This window comes from Branchiostoma floridae, chromosome 17 (assembly GCF_000003815.2).
Source record: "Branchiostoma floridae strain S238N-H82 chromosome 17, Bfl_VNyyK, whole genome shotgun sequence".
NCBI lineage: Eukaryota > Metazoa > Chordata > Leptocardii > Amphioxiformes > Branchiostomatidae > Branchiostoma > Branchiostoma floridae.
Window position 1 is genome coordinate 5,263,478 of NC_049995.1, and position 16,813 is coordinate 5,280,290.

The 16,813-nt window shown below is 39.5% G+C and overlaps 1 protein-coding gene across 1 annotated transcript in view; it reads right to left on the reverse strand.

Moving 5' to 3' along the window:
* Positions 1-1,826: 1,826 nt before the first annotated feature.
* The window catches only part of LOC118404609 (steryl-sulfatase-like), a gene marked incomplete at its 3' end in the record, with an annotated part of 36,226 nt that continues 21,239 nt past the window's right edge, over positions 1,827-16,813 (reverse strand). Inside the window, 4 exon segments of the mRNA XM_035803819.1 lie at positions 1,827-2,526; positions 2,899-3,021; positions 7,359-7,480; positions 10,449-10,660. Of these exon segments, the coding sequence (XP_035659712.1) occupies positions 1,827-2,526; positions 2,899-3,021; positions 7,359-7,480; positions 10,449-10,636 (1,133 nt within the window).

Sequence of the window (16,813 nt, forward strand, 5' to 3'; positions counted from 1 at the left end):
GTTGCAAAAGATTAGACAAGACCTATGCATCTTTACACATTCTCTGGACCATACCTGTGCCTGAAGTTTCTGTATTGTTACCCACTCCTCCCTCTTGTTACTTTCTTTTACTTCCAAAGTATGAAAACTAGAACAACAAATTGGTGCAGCCAAGTCAGATGGAAGCCTCGACAGGTTGCAAAAGATCAGACAAGGCCCACGCTTCTTTACGCCTTCTCTCCCCGGGGTAGGTCTGATTGGCAGCTGGGCTCTCCAAATGGGCTGATCACAGATGAAACAGTAACGACGAGGCGCGCTCCGCCAGCGAGACATGTCAGCTCGAGATAACCTCGCCGACCTCTCCCTATCGTGTGCCATCAGACAGTTCCGCATAATTGAGGGGTACGACGCAACGCAACTGAGCGCGTAGCACCGTCTCTACTTCATTTCAAGTCCACTTCATGCCATACTAATCTATATCTTCAGTTCTCTGACTGACATTTTGAAAAGCTCAGAGGGTGAGGTCAAAACACTCGGAGACCTGACTAGATTAAATTATTCTGTAAAATTGTGCGTGGAAAAATTCAGACTTTCTCCTTAGGCTCTTTTTTCATGTTGAACCTTACACTCTAAATTAGCATCTTCAACTTTTTTGTATTATATTAAAGAACACATAAATAGGCGTGGTCTCAACTACAGTAGAAGCCATGTAAATGCACTCCCTATTTGCCAGCACATTTTGTGCAATTATCCAGGTGTTGCAAAAAATCAAAGTTTATTAAGCTGCACCACAGCAATACGGGACTTTGGGATTACGTGCAATTAACAGAAGTGTGCTGTTATCCGTTGTGCAATTAACTGGCTTCTACTGTATTGGCATTCAGAGTTAAGTTGCAAAATAGTGAGATTTTTTATATGTTGACTCCTACAATAATCTCTAGTTACCAGAAATGCTATTTTTGTTCCCTCTTTCACCGTATCATAAATAATTTCCTTGGAAAAAATAGCAATGAAAGAAAAACAGCAGCCAGAATTTCAGCACCATGGACACCGTAAATCTTAAAACTTTAGTGTTTTTTTTTTTTTGGCTTTTTTTTGTAGTGTCGAAGTCCACTGCAGATTTAATACACAGCAAACATGTCTTTCTTCTATGACTACTGCATTGAAGAAGTGTTTCAACCACAATTTAAAACACCACATGACTTTTCCATCCTATCTGGAAATAAAATCACTGCAACAGTAAATGAATTTACTGTATACGATATAAAAAAAAAACTCATATTAAAAGATAAAGCATGCATACTTTGATCAAAAGGCTAGAACATCCGTGTCTGTGAAATGATTATCTGGTTACTTGGCAACCATAGTACATCCTCATTGCTATTCAAGCCTACTAAGTATAGGTTTCAGCATTCAATCAAGTAGACACTCCAGTTTGTAAAAATAGGCATGTCCTGATTTTGCCTAGAGTCAATTGAGTCCTTGAGGGGAGTTTCAGTAGGATTTAGCAGGAAGACAGTTACACTTCAAGTAAAAAACACTTAGAGTAAAGCCAACACTATTTCCGTTCTTCAAGTTTTCATATAGAAAAACACATTGTGCTTGTGAACTGGAAAATCAGCATTAAAAAAGGTAGAATGCTTGTACCTTGGTACATACAATTTCAGGGATTTGATACATCAGATTTTTCACAAAAGTTTTTAATTTTCTTCTTGATCTCTTTTTAAAGTTTAAGGAATGATAAGAAGTGGAGTCATGTGGCATAACGGCAGGGTGTTTGGATGTCAATCGTTCCACAAAAGGAGTAAATCTCAATATAAATAAAAGGAACAATAATGGTCAGCAAACCTTTGTAAATGCCGTTCCATCCTCCATGCACCTCCCCCTTGGCTGATACCTCTTCTATATGCCCCCCGTTGTCAGAGGACAAATACACAAACGTGTTCTCCGTCAGCCCCAGTTCATCCAGCGTCTTCATGATCTCCCCAACGCTCCAATCCATCTCCTCTACGTTGTCCCCGTAGCTACCGTGCTGACTTTTCCCGCGAAATCTTTCCGCTGTCGCCAGCGCCGTGTGAACCTTGGAGTACGCCACATACAGCAGGAAAGGGACGTCCTTTCTCTCGCGTAGGAATGCCACGGCTTCTTCTGTGAATCGCGGCGTCAAGGTTTCCAAGTTGAAGGGCTGCTCGACGACGTCCTTGTTTCTCATCAAGACGCAGTTCAAGGTGCGGAAGCTTCTTAAGAAAAAGAAGCCAAGGAGAATAAGCCCCACCCAGAGTCCGACGAAGTTGCAGTAGCTTCTCCAGTTGTAGTACACGACTCCGTACAACTTCAAGAATGCAACGGAGAGAAGGAGCACGGTGATCGCTATGACGATGCTGATGACTTGTTCGGCAGGTTTGGTCCTCATGACAGTGCCCACGTTGATTCCGCAGTCACGTACGTTCCCGAGTGGTAGACCATAGAAGTGGTTGAAGCCGTGGTTCAGCGGATGGTGGCAAAAGTCATTCCTATTGGAGCAGCTCACGCCTTGATGCCACTTTCCTAAAAAGATAAAAAACAAAAAAATATAATTATATATATTATGTTATTCTTTTTTACGGCCATAATTTTTTGCTTACATGTTAGATGACATTCTCTGAGCATGCGAAAATTGAAGCTATTATGTAGCTGAGACAAGTTACAAATGTCTTCATCATGATAAATGTATCTAAGTGGTCAGGAAGGTAGAACAAATCTCAACACACAGAGTGTGGCACGTGTATGAATTTCTTAAATTTTGTCCAAGCCATCTTCTTCTTCTTCTTATAATCAAATTTGATTTTGGAGGAAAAGGCTTATTGCTAAAACTCTATTTTTCAGCTTAATGTCTTAAACAGTCATTTCGAATGTATTATTGACTTTGTGCACACTTACCTACAAGTGCTGTATCATAGCCAGCCTGTTTCAGTATCGTTGCGAAGGTGGTTTCATTTGCTGGTAACCCCCCTGGTGAGGCTAGGAATGGTATAACCCTCATCTGTCCTGATGGTGCCATTCCTGTAGCCACATATAAAAAAGAATATACTGTAACAGTTACTGTAAATCCTTATATTTATGTCTATTGCATAATAGCAGGGAAAATAGCTTTTTTGCAGTGTTAAAACTCCCAGTTGAAACAATTCTGTAGTGCAGTAGTCATACAAGGGAGACATACATGTACTTGTGGTGCCATAAATTTGAAGTGGAAATTTTATTGCAAAAATAATAAAACCAGTGCACAAGTTTCAAGTTTTACAGTAGTCCTTTCCAGACTGCTCCCTTGATTGGATAATCTCCTTATACCACACTCCGGAAGAATTAACGACTGTTCAGTTTTAATTAGGAAACGTGGGGGTAACAAGTAGCCATTACAAATTAACCTTGGAGCAAAAATAGACATACAGTGTACTTGACCTTCCATAACAAACGTAATTGGGTAGGTGCAGTATAAAGGTACTGAATACATATAAAGCAGAGATATATTTATAGGTACAGATAAAAAAGAAACAATTCTTTATTCAAACATTATATAATATTTCATCCACAAGATAACAGTACTATCCTATCAAAAAACCTTGGCAATGAAAAAGGGAATTGAAATTAATGATCATCCTTCTGGGATAATCCCACTGTATTTCTCATTTAAAACTTTGGATACCATCCAAATACTGTATGCAATTACTTGTGTCTAAGAACAACCATTTTGAATTCAGGCTGGTTATGGAAAAACTTCAAAGAATAATCACCAAATGAATACTATTTTCCTGGCTGATGACCTGGACTGGAATTTATACCATAAAAATAAATTGAAATTGATAAATAAAAATATCATTCTTAAATATACATTTTAATACTCAAGCCTTTCTATAAAACGATCTAATGGGCTCAAGGAAAGTTCTGGTTAAAGTAGACAGGTGACCAGTATTATGGATAGGAGACTTCTTAACTTCTGTAGAGGCTGTATTTGAACTCGTGCAATGGCCAAGTGGGAAAAGTGTTCCGCCTTGCAATCGGTAGGTCATGAGTTCTGGCCAAGTCATACCAAAGACTTTGAAATATATATGCTTCTTCCTCTGCTCAGCACTCTGCATTCAGTTATGGAAGTTGAACACACTCAATTGTTACCAGTGGACATTCCCTCTGCTGCAGTGATGGAAGGATAGAGGAAGAGAGTCATGTCCATCCGTGCAACCACCACACCCGGACGATGATGATGCAGTGATTGCACAAATTTGTTTGGCCCAGGCTACTGAAACAGAGATGCGCACAGCCCTATGCTTGAAACTGACTCATTCCATTAAACTAGGTTTTCAATTTACAGTCAACATAAAGGAGTATCCAGGGCTTTAATTGAACCTCTGGAGAAATTAAAGAAGAGCAACGTTGTCTTAACTCTCCAATCCTTTAATCTGTCTCTCGTTAATAGATTTATACAGTCAGGATTTCTGTCAGAGTTGCATACCAATTAGCAAAAAATAAGAGTTTGAATACCTCACGTCTCCATGTAGTATTCAGAGTTTGTCCATGTCTTGTTTAATTGTAATTCATCAATTATGTATATAATGTTTTGATGTGTCCATTGATCACTTCCTGTCACTCTACAGTGAACGTGAACAGCATACGATAAATTACTGAAAAAGACAACAAAATAAAACCTCCCCGTGAATTAGTAGTATCTTCTATTGACCCCATGACCTGGAGTGTCTGTCGTGTCTGATAAATGACTACTTCTACCACCTCTGAACTGTACATCCTGCCGCTCCACAAGTCTGACCTTTACAGTGTCACATCTTTCTACCCACTTACTGATACTCTATACTGACAGTATGTTTAGCATACTTCTTGATTAGAAATGCACGACTCTAATAGAGATTAGGTTACAAAAATTGTAAACTTGGCCCCCCCTTCTGTGAATCATCAGCAAATGATTGTCTACCTTAAAAAAGGTTGGATCACTTCTCACATAATCTGTTAACTAAACAAAAGTATCAGAAATTGAAAACCTTAAAACTGTTTCATAATTTATAAAACAAAACTTCAGTAAACACATTCTGTTGTATAAATTCAATGGTTTCAATTTCATGCTGCTTTTACCAAAGAGGCCTTACTGTGAACAATGCAAAAATAAAACCCTCCATGGCATATTTTAGAATTTACAGTATTTCTGAAATCAAATCCTATCACCAGCCAATAATTGTGTGGGGTCTGTGTGGCAGAGCGGCTAGAGTGTTAGAGTCTGAAATCATTAGGTCCCAAGTTTGATACTTGCCATGACCCGACCTTGTGCCCTTGGGAAAGGCACTTTATACGATATACCTACCATGATGGTGGAGTGACATCCACCGAGCCTCACGGCTAATCTGTCAAAAAGTGTGCCCAAAACACCTGAGGATTTGGTGGGCTGGCATGCCAACATCTGCACATTTGCCACTAAGTAAGAGCTGTAAATTACCTTTAGCCAATACTTGTTAGACAAAGCAATGGGCCTGTAGTTAACACGGACTAGCCTGGATACCAGAGCCTTCACAGGCCAGCTCCTTGCCTTTAGCGCAAGCCTGCCCACAAGAAATTATTGGCCATCAATCAAAGATTCTCATCTCCCTGCTTGAGAGCTATTCTTACATCAAGGATGTTTCTCAGGCTCTAAACAGGGGGTGTTGGTAAAATTACCTTGTGGACATGTTGGCCCTAGAGCAGCCAAGAAACTGGCCGGTGCATTCCCTGGAAACTGTCTCTAATTTAGGCTAATATGGACAACATCGATAAAGGTTAGACATCCAGGTAAAGGTATGAGAAGCAGAATTAGTCAGCATGCCATCAGAATTGACAATTCCTGGGTATTTGTAGTGCATTCTAGAAACTCTCAATACGTTCCATATATTTCTACCCATTCTTGGGGCTGTCCCAAATGTTTTTGTTCTGCTCAAAATTTTCGAGGTGCATTGTGAAATATCAAACGGCATTTAAACTGTATTCTAACTGCAGTATGACCGCATTCTACAGCATTCCAACATTATTCAAAATATTCTGATCTCATATGATGGAGAACTGAAATATACCTGGGCGATAACCTGATACACAATAACAGCTAGAGATCAGCACCCTGGACATAACCTGATCACCCACAATATGAAACAGGCCAACATAACCAATACAACTTTAGTTTCCAATCAATTATGTTGGGCCAACAATAAGTACCAGGGTTGCCAAGCAATCATCAACCCTAACAGTTAGCCCTCGGGCATTTGGTCCAGGTAAGATTCCTTGGCCCTAGAGATCAGTTGTTTGTGCCCCCATCAGCAGCAATCCAGCCTGCATGCCAAGCTAGTTAGTTCACATATTCACTTCCTTACAAACTAGACTGTGCAAGCTGAAATCATAATGATAACACCATGACACTCTCACACTGAAGCGACCAATTAGCATGCCCAGTTAGACTCTGAACAGATTATACAAATTACAGACGATTTGAACGTCAGCTTATCCAGACTATAGCTAGTTTGTAACGCAGCGAGTGTGGAAGCCCCAGTAACCTAGCTAGGATGGCACTAAGGCTAGCAACAATATGACTGGTTGTAATTGAATCGACCAAAACGACAGAAATGAACATACTCGAACCATGTACATGTAGAAGCTCTCACTTTATGTATTTTGAACTATGTGATATGTAAAATTGTGTACATAGACTTATAAGACTCATAAGGACTTTAACTGATGTGAATATACTGTACTTTGAGACATAACATGATTACAGCCTGAGTCATATGGTACCAATTATAATTGCAAACACATTAAGCAAAAACACATTACCCGAGTAGTGAAGTAATAGAAGACGATAACTACCACAATTACATGGCAGGAAAATTGGCCCACATTAAGTCTCATCAAAAGGAGCTTTGGAGAAAAACATCCAGATAGGACTCGGTTGTGGGTGCTGCCAAAGTGTATGTGCTCAAGTAACAGCTGGTATTGATTTAATGTGACATTTTTGTGCAAAATTAAACATTTCAGCCATATTTCACAATTAATTGGTAGTATATAACTCGTGTGGCTCATTGGGTATGGCAGTCCAACCAATAGATTAGAACAGAACAGAATAGAATAGAATAGAACTGATATAGAATTATAGAATAGAATAAAACCAAAGGAAGGCACTCATTTTAACCTGAGTGAAGTGAGCAAAGCTGTGTAAAGTGCCTTTCCTAAGGGCACACGTTTGGTGAGAATGGATTCAAACCCAGAATCTTTGGGTTATGAATAGAACACCCTGCCGATTGGGCCACATGACCCCACGACCCCAATTGCTGAATCAGATGCTGGGAATACAAAACACAACAACAACAAACAAGACAAACCTGAGCGTATGGGGTAGCGTCCCGTCAGGAAGGCGGCTCTGCTGGGGGTACAGACGGCAGAGGCAGCGAGGTGTTGCGTCAGTTTCACACCATTCTTGGCAATGCGATCAATATTGGGGGTCCTAGAACAAGAAAAATAATTTTGCACTTCATGAATTCTTAGTTTACGGTTCCTCTCTACAGTTAACAGTGTTACAGTTACTGTTAACAGTATTCTTTTTAGCAAGAACACTACTTTTAGTTTCTTTGGATAATTAAGGGAGCAATGCTTTCTAGACGTTTCACTGCTAGATGTTTCACCTTCAGGGCGTTTTGCTGTCAAAAGGACACTTAACCCTAACCTCAAGCCTAAATAGATAATGCTCACAACTGCAATTTATCCACAAATAGTGAATAAATGCAGGAACTTATTAGTACATTGTTAGTCCAACTGCAGATCATAAATCATCTGACAGCAAATCAAAAATGGTGATAAAATGTCCTGATAATGGGAACAATCATTTTTGAAACCTTCTCATTGACTTTAAAACAAATACTATACTGTAACATAATTTTGCACATAGAACCAATTTTTTCTACATTGTATAGACTCTAAAAGAGTCTACAGTAATCTAATTTCACATGCATTTGGCATGGCTGTAAGTAACGTTATGTAACCACAATTATTAGAAACTCTGCCAAGCGATAATCAAATTATTATGATGATCATAAACCCAGTCATTTTCTGATGTACCACCGGAATACAAGTTTCTTCCTGTTGATACAAGAATCCATCAATTTCTGTGTCAAACAGTACCCACTTGGGTAGAAAGAAATTTCCCTTGTGTAATGGTGTGCCTATGGCAAGAAATCACCTTAGATATTGCCATGTAATAGCCATTTTTCATTCTCAGTGCCTTGGGCCCTTTACGTAATAGAAGTAAACCCCATTGGACATCAATGTTATAATATAGACGCAGTCTTACAAAATAACGTCATTGTATGTCAGAGACAATTCAATATTTGGTTTCGCAGGTTAAAATTTATTTTGTCAAAAACACCAAACTGCAAATTCAGTTGGTGAACATATTCAGAATGCAAGTCTGACTTGCTTTCTGAATATATTCACTGAATTTGCAGGGTTTTCTTTTTTAGTTTTGTACTGAAATAGATCTTAACCTCTGACTTACTGTTATTTTCTATGACAAAGCATTTTCCATTTTGAAATACTGCTTTTCCAAAATAATGTCGCCGCCCTTTGTCTTTCTTCATTTGCGCTTTTGCTAAGATTTCTAAATCACCTCGTACATACGAGGATGAACTGAAATAAACTTATCTAAGAACTACAAGCATAGACAAATTTGGTCTAAATTTGCTGCATAATGCCTTAAGCATCCTTTTAATGCATTTTGAGAACAATTTTTCTAAAAATGAAGTATGGATTTATAACTCCTATCATAGATCGTAACCTGCCAGAAAAAAAGATAATTGTCAAACACCACAGGCTATTCAGTTTCAATTTAACTTAACAATCTGCAGTCAAAGTACAGAGCCCAACTTTAGTTAGGGTCTGAAAATTATATGTTGCAAAATAGAAAGTGTAAAGAGGCAAAATTGCTGGTGCCAGGTGGGCTGCAACAATTAGTTTGCTTTGATTGACAGAAAATTGGGGTAAAAATCACAATAAAAACCATATTCATTTCCTTGCATCCAGCACAATTTCTGGCAACAGAACCATTTGGCCCTTTTCCAACCTGGCCAAGCCAACACGCTGGTCAACTTCGCCAATTTCAGGTTAGGGTTGAATTAGGGTCGGGGTAATAGGTAAGGGTTAGGATTAGATTAGGGTTTGGGGTTAGGGTTAGGGTTAGGGTTAGTGTGAGGTTAGGGTTAGGGTTAGGGTTAGGTTATGGTCTAAGACGAGGGTTAGGGTTAGGTTGGGCCAAATTGACCAGGGTGTTTTTTGGGCTCAGTTGGTCTGATTAGCCATAGTTACTATCAATGATAGGCCAAGTTGGTAAAGTTTCCAACAGTCTCAGAGGACGAAATGAAAACAAAGGGCTAAGATTAATGCATGTATAGTGTGTAACATTTGACCATATTTTCTGCAAGAAACTGTGATCATGACATAGTTCACCTTTATCCGTGCACATGAGGTAACCTATATCCATCATTTTCATAAACAGGGTATTCAGGGATGACAGACAAAAGATTCAAATTGCAATATTTCCAATATATAGAACTATATATATCATATAGAATGGTAAAAAAATTGCAGTCTGAAACCCCCGTCTGTCAACTTTAACGTTATCCCTAGATACGCCGTATTAAAAAACGACAGAATCTAGAAAACTAGCATTAATGTGTGTAATATTTAGATACACACTTTTTCTGGTACACTTTTCTTCAGACTTTGCTTTGATTTGTATTCCTGATCAGTTCAGTATTATCAATTTACACTTGGAGTAGAAAGTCAACGTAAATCCAAGGACTGACAAATCAAATTCTTTCAAATCGACCTAAGTCTCCAACTATGAATTGCAAGCTGATGAAATTGGGTACAAAGGAGTCAGCGCTTTTCTACATTCTCTTTCAATTAATTTACTTTCACACCATTGGCCAGTCTGTAATGTTGTCATGGCAACACACAAAGCCCATGATATTCCAAAAGGTCAGAGGACTTTGACTCAATCTGCAGTCTACAGCAGTGTATGAATTGCCAATCTTTTCATTAAAACTGGAATAATGGGCGATATAAAGCTAATACTGTTAATACATCTTACGCTTGCTGGGATTCAGTTTCATGGTAAAGAGGAAATGGGGTGTTTGCACTCTGCTTTCAGGTTCACAAAAGCACAATGCATTGCCACATACTGTGAACTAATGGAAACACTGGCACCTTGTGGGGAGTCTAGCACAATACTGAATGCTTATTGATGTACGCGGAACTAGTGGGTGTTTTAGTGTATAATGTGAACTAGCCTGCATGTTTTACTTTCTATAAAATCATTATCTATCGGAAAATAACCCTTTTTGTGGAGGATTCTTTTAATGTCTCCATTGGAAATGAGGAAATTCAATGTAACCCTTCACCTAAAGCCCTTGTCTCACCTTATCGATGTGTTTCCGAAGCACCCCACATCTCCCATCCCCAAATCATCCACCATGAACAGAAGAAAGTTGGGCTTTGTGTCGACTTTCCCGCCGTCTCCCTCCCCGAGCGACGGCTCCAGACAGGATGCCAGCATCAGGACCAGCACTGCTGTGGACATGGTCGTCCAAGATCGGTCGTGTTTCATCGTCTCTCTGCCTCAGATGATTGTCTGCAACAAACAACACTGTTATTCACTTTGTCTTCTTGGTATCAAACTTTCATGGTCCAAGAAACTTGAAATTGTTCTCAGAACTAATGTTCAAGGCGGCCACAGGTGTGCATTGTAAAAAATGGTTGGTGAATTATGTACTATTGGTAATGATAAGTTCACGTAACACTCGTCACCGTGAAAACAGTGAACATAAAGTACTGTTAAAATATCAGGAATTACAGTAATGTGGTCTGTGAGGAGAGACTGTATATGAGAGAAATCAACAATGAAATCCTGCCCTCATCACACTGATGAAGTATAACAATCCTGCCCGAACAGGACATGGTTGTCTGAGATCGAACCATAGCGTTTCATCGTCTCTCTGCCTTAGAAGATTGTCTGTAACAAACAATGATGTGGTCTGTGAGGAGAGACTGTATACAAGAGAAATCAACATTGAAATCTTGCCCTCATCATACTGATGAAGTATAACAATCCTGCCCTCAACAGGACATGGTTGTCCACGATTGGTCGCGTTTCATCTTCTGTCTGCCTCAGATGATTGTCTGGATAATTACCAATGACGTGGTCTGTAAGAAGACCACACACAAGAGAAATTAAAATTGAACTGCTGCCCTCATCACACTGATGAAGCATAACAATCCTGCCTTCAACAGGAAATGATGTTGAATGTTCTGTCCAACGTAACCTCAAGGCCCACAAGACATCATTAGCTACGATGTATGCACTGTTCTCAAACAACAGCAGACAACTGACTTTAAGTTATTAGATCTCCGAAGTTAACTAAGCACCATGCAGTCGGGTCAGTTCTTGGATGCAAGACCATCAATGAAGACTGAACGCTGTAGCTGGGTCATACCAAAGACTCTTAAAAATGATACAATCATACTTCTTTCTCTGCTAAGAGGAAGAATATGGAATTACCAGTGGACTAGCCCCCTGTTGTAGTGACCTATGTGTGGCTCCAGGGCTATGAAACAGACACGGGCACAGGGCACAACACATCATAATGATGTATGGGCAACTTTAGCTTTAGCATTAAGCACTGCCTTGACTTCTTCTTCAATTGAAGCAACCTACAATTATCTTCACTCATAAATCAATTTGTAGCTAATCATTTGAATTACGTACCAAATGAATTTGACTTCAAATAAGGGCTGTCTTTAGGACCCGTCATTCTGTCCAAGGACAGAAATTTGCTTGTTGGGGCAACAAAAATTCACTCCGTCCGTTGGTAAAATCTTGACAATATGACACAAAATGTTTTTCCTTAAAATGACAGATTTAACATGACCTGTATCTGTATCTATATAGCTGGTATGACTGCCCTTTGGCGTAACACACCAGCTTTGCAGGCACACAGTGTTGCAGCAGCTGCTTATATTACACTGAACAACCTGTCTTACCTAACTTTTGCACATCTATCTGCAAGCGTTCTTTAAAACTATCAAGAGAAGATGCCCTATTGTACTTGGTGATAACAAATTCCACTCTACGATAGTTCAGGGAAACAAGAATTTTTGAACACAACAAACCTAGGTTGGTAACTCTAGTACTTGAAAGCATGACTGTTTCTTGTTCTTTTTTGAGCTGCTATTAGGATAAGAAATGAGCAAGACGCGCTCCCAAACGATGAGTGGAAAAAGAATTCAAGCTGGAGACAGGCCTGCTTCATATTCTTTTCAGTCACTGATGAAAGGCGTCAGCTCTGCGGAGGCTGTCTGAAACATCTGTCCATTTGCAAAACCTTTGTACTGTGTGTCAGGAGACACTGATATGGAACATGACTGGAATATGATATATGATATAATCATATCAATATGTCGGTCTTCCATTGACATTTTACAGATCATTAGATGGTCTTTTATCATCAAATATCGGAGAAGGTCAATAATGACACAAGCAAAGAATATTGCACGGATCCCAGGTTTAAAAAATTTAGAATACTGTAAATGCATTTAAGTTCGCGGGGATTTAATTTCGCGGTAGCGGGAAAAAGGACTTTTCGCGGTGGATTTAAGTTCGCGGTAACACCATAGACTGCAGTCTAATACCATGATAGAAAAATGTTCGCGGTGGTTTTAAATTCGCGGTGAAGTGGTCACCGCGAAAACCGCGAATATTAATCCACCGCGAACATTTCTGTATTTACAGTATGGCATGACCAATTCAATTTCTTGAATTCTGTAATTCAAAGTAGCTTGCTGCTTTTGCGTGAAGAAATTGCATAGAAAAATGATTTTAGGATCTGTCAAAGAGGCCGCACATGTGGTCGGGATGAAAAGAAAATGCTCAAGTAAAAGGCATTCTTGCAAAGACTAACACAAAATGTGCAGTTGTATTTTACACTCGCTAAAAACTCCAAGAACATGCTACTCAAGATTATATAGTATGGCTTTCCGTCTGTCAATATTCATGATCACCATGAAAGAATGTAATTCAATTGGTCTCTTCTTCTGGCGCCCACATTCTTGATGAAGATTATTATGGCACTTTGGGAGTACTCTGCTGCCGGTGCAGAATGTTTCAGTACTTATTCCTTGTGTGCAATGAACCATTATTTAAAATCATAGTCCATAATTCATGACATGTCAGGTTCCATAGTATCTGCCAGGTACTGTTCAATTACTGTCAGAGGTTACCGAAAGCACGCAACACAAAGGTGTCACCTGTAGTTGCCTCCACTACACTAGTTGGTAGATTGTTCCACTCCGTGATGGTTTGGAGAAGGAATGCCCCCTCTAGCTTCTTTTTCATGACAGTGTACCGTTACAGCCCTAGGTACCAATACTCCTACATGTATGTTCCGAGACAGTGTCACACATCTGTGTTCAAGTGACACTACCATGTTTTGACACCCGTGTTCTGACATCCCTTTGTTCCAACACACTTATTTTCCGACACTCCAATGTTTCGACACTCCTATATTCCGACACCATGTTCTACCACCCCTATGTTCTAATATTGCTATGTTCCAACATCCCTTGCTTCAACACCTCTATTATCTGAAATCTCTATGTTCCAACACCCCATACATTACATTATTGACTGGAGGTTGGGACCAGGCTGGTACATATGTCATAACACCTCTATGTTCTGACACCCGATAACCGCAACCCAAGCAAGTAGCACTGGGGTGTCAAAATGTATACTGTTGGACTTTCCCTCCTTGTATCACCCATCCATGATATTATAGCAGGAAAAAGAAACATTATTTCCTACAGGAATTGTGAGGCACTACTACTGCCCATTGAGGTACGTACAACCCAAACGAAACTGACAGGGTGATATATATCACAGTCGGTAACTGTGCTTGGGAGACTTGTACAATTTATCAGATACCCAGCAAGCCGTCAGCTATGAGTATCCATCACTTTATCAAGACTAACATTTCGTTGATATTAAATTCATGCGAGGGAGATTCTCCCGGAGAGCAAGCCATGCACACTGCGTTACCTGATTTCTTCTTGTATCGCGGGAAGCGGCTTCGATCCATTCCCTGTTGTGACTGTTCATGAGGATGGCAGTGAGAGGGCTTTAACAACAAACAGCATGAATGAAGGGATCGGGAGAGTTCATTCAAGAGATCTCTTGAGGGGGGGAGCATGTTGCAAAGTCTGAGTGATATTAGGTCACAGATGTAATTTCTAGGTTACATACAATTATACGTGTTCAAAAGCTTTGAATTGTATCAAATTTTCTTGGAGTTGTGAAAGTTTTTGGTGGGATTAATTTAAAAATGAAAAAAAGGTCAAAATAAAAAAAAGAGGGAAAATGTGACTCTGACAATAGAAACTGTTGTACCCATTTACAGGATTTTTCCTCAGACTTATTTAGATATAGATAATTCCAGTTCAACAAAACATATAGTTAGTACCAAGGACAGAGACATTTTCAGTACCAAGGACAGAGATGTTTTTAGTAACAGGGAAGGACAACTTCAGTACCAATTACTGAGACATTTTCAGTACCAATTACTGAGACATTTTCAGTACCAAGTATAAACGCATTTTCAGTAACGAAGACATAGACATTTTTGTTCTAAATACAAAGACAACATCAGTCCAAAGAACTAAGAAAATTTCAGTACCAATGAAACAGAAATTTTCAGTACCAAGTATAAACACATTTTCAGTAACGAAGACATAGACATTTTTGTTCTAAATACAAAGACAACATCAGTCCAAAGAACTAAGGAAATTTCAGTACCAATGAAACAGACATTTTCAGTACCAAGGACAGAAACCTTTTCAGTACCAAGGAAAAATATATTTTCAGTACCAAGAACAAAGACATTTTCAGTACCAAGGACAAAAACATTTTCAGTACCAAGAACAAAGACATTTTCAGTACCAAGGACAGAAACATTTTCAGTACCAAGGTCAGAAACATTTGCAGTACCAAGAACAGAGACATTTTCAGTACCAAAAATGGAAACATTTCCAGTACCAATGAAAAAGACATATTCAGTACCAAGGAGAGACATTTTCAGTACCAAGGACAGAAACATTTTCAGTACCAAGAACAGAGACATTTTCAGTACCAAGGATGGAAAATTTTTCATTAACAATGTAAAAGACGTCTTCAGTACCAAGGACAGAGACATTTTCAGTACCAAAGACATTCTGTAGCCAGATAACTGCCTTTTGGTGTGAAACACCAGCTTCACAGGAAATAGCTTCAGGTTATATTACTCCAAATGTAGCACATGGGCATCAAAGGAGAAAGATGGTGTATTAGTACTATTACACAATCAAGCATGACTTGTTATTCTATTTTAATGTCGCCTGAGGAAATGGAAAACAGAACACTACTGCCTCTGTGAGACAAGTAATCCTGCTGTGTCACCATATGGATCCAATTCCTTATAACCAGGGGAGGGGCTAGATCTCAGCCCTCCGTTTGGATGTGTTGTAGGAATTGCTTTCATCAATCTGGGTTGAGATTTAAAGATTTAGGTGTTAATCTCATGCATCAAGTCTTGGCATGTAAAAGCCCCAATACAGTTATCCAGAAGAGCAGTGGTGACTGGTGTGCTTTGCCAAATATGCAAGCCCTAAAATTTTGGCAATTTTTTGGTGGTCCTTAAGATGATTTTTCTATAGGACCAAAGGACCCTGGTTGGAGTAGTTCCCTGTTTACATTTTTTCAAGTCCATTGAAGGGATACTGCAAACATATAAGATTGCCACAGTGCACTAGAACAAACAGTACTTCAGCATCTTACTTCAGCTAAACTGAAGATGGCTGCTTACACTTAGTCATGTAACAGTGCACATCACTTGAACCAAAGAAAGGCTATACCAGTAACATGCATTGGCATAATACCGGTCATAAGCCTTATACCGGTCGATTAAAAATAGTGGAACTTAAAGAGATCTACACATGCAACAATAGGTATTTCTGAGGTATGCACACTTCAGACATCTAGGTGTCCAATACATCATTTACAAAGCATCGATAACAATGCATTCGAAGACAACAAGGCCAAAAGTTTTCAGGTCATTTTCGGGGCAGGCGAGCTCGTCGTGGGACAAACACACTGTCACGTTCATCGCCAGATTTGTAGATAATAATCACATGTGCTCACGGCACAAGACGAGCATGATTCAACAGCAACTTGAATTTCTTTTGGTGACCTACAACTCGTGTAAAAGTGTGAGGAACCGTTGCATTATCGCCCGGATCTACGGCTGAATGGGTCAAATTGAACGTACGCCGCCATTTTCCCGCCATTTTTAATGCTACAGCCAGCAGTAAAGTTTTACGTCATAGCGGTTGTGACGGACCAAAATTAAATGAAAATTCTTGTCAGTATACGCCCATTTTCTCATGACTTTTTGTATGCTCATGCAGATGTTTGTTTTGTGCAACTACTAACAGGAAAGAAAGGAACAACAGAGGATGTATAAAGGTACATAGCGGCAGTTAATTGTGCCGTGTTTCGTTCGACCGGTATAGTGCACCCCCTTCCAACCACGCGCTCGTTTCTCCGTGAATTCCTGCGTGTGGTCCCATTTCGATATTTATGTTTTTTGCAGGGACCTGAGTGGACGAATTAATTTTACCTCTTAGAATTGGCCAACGTAAGCTGCTTACAGCAACATTTTACCTGGTAGAAAAATGCTGGCTTTGCTCCTTTGCCAAATTA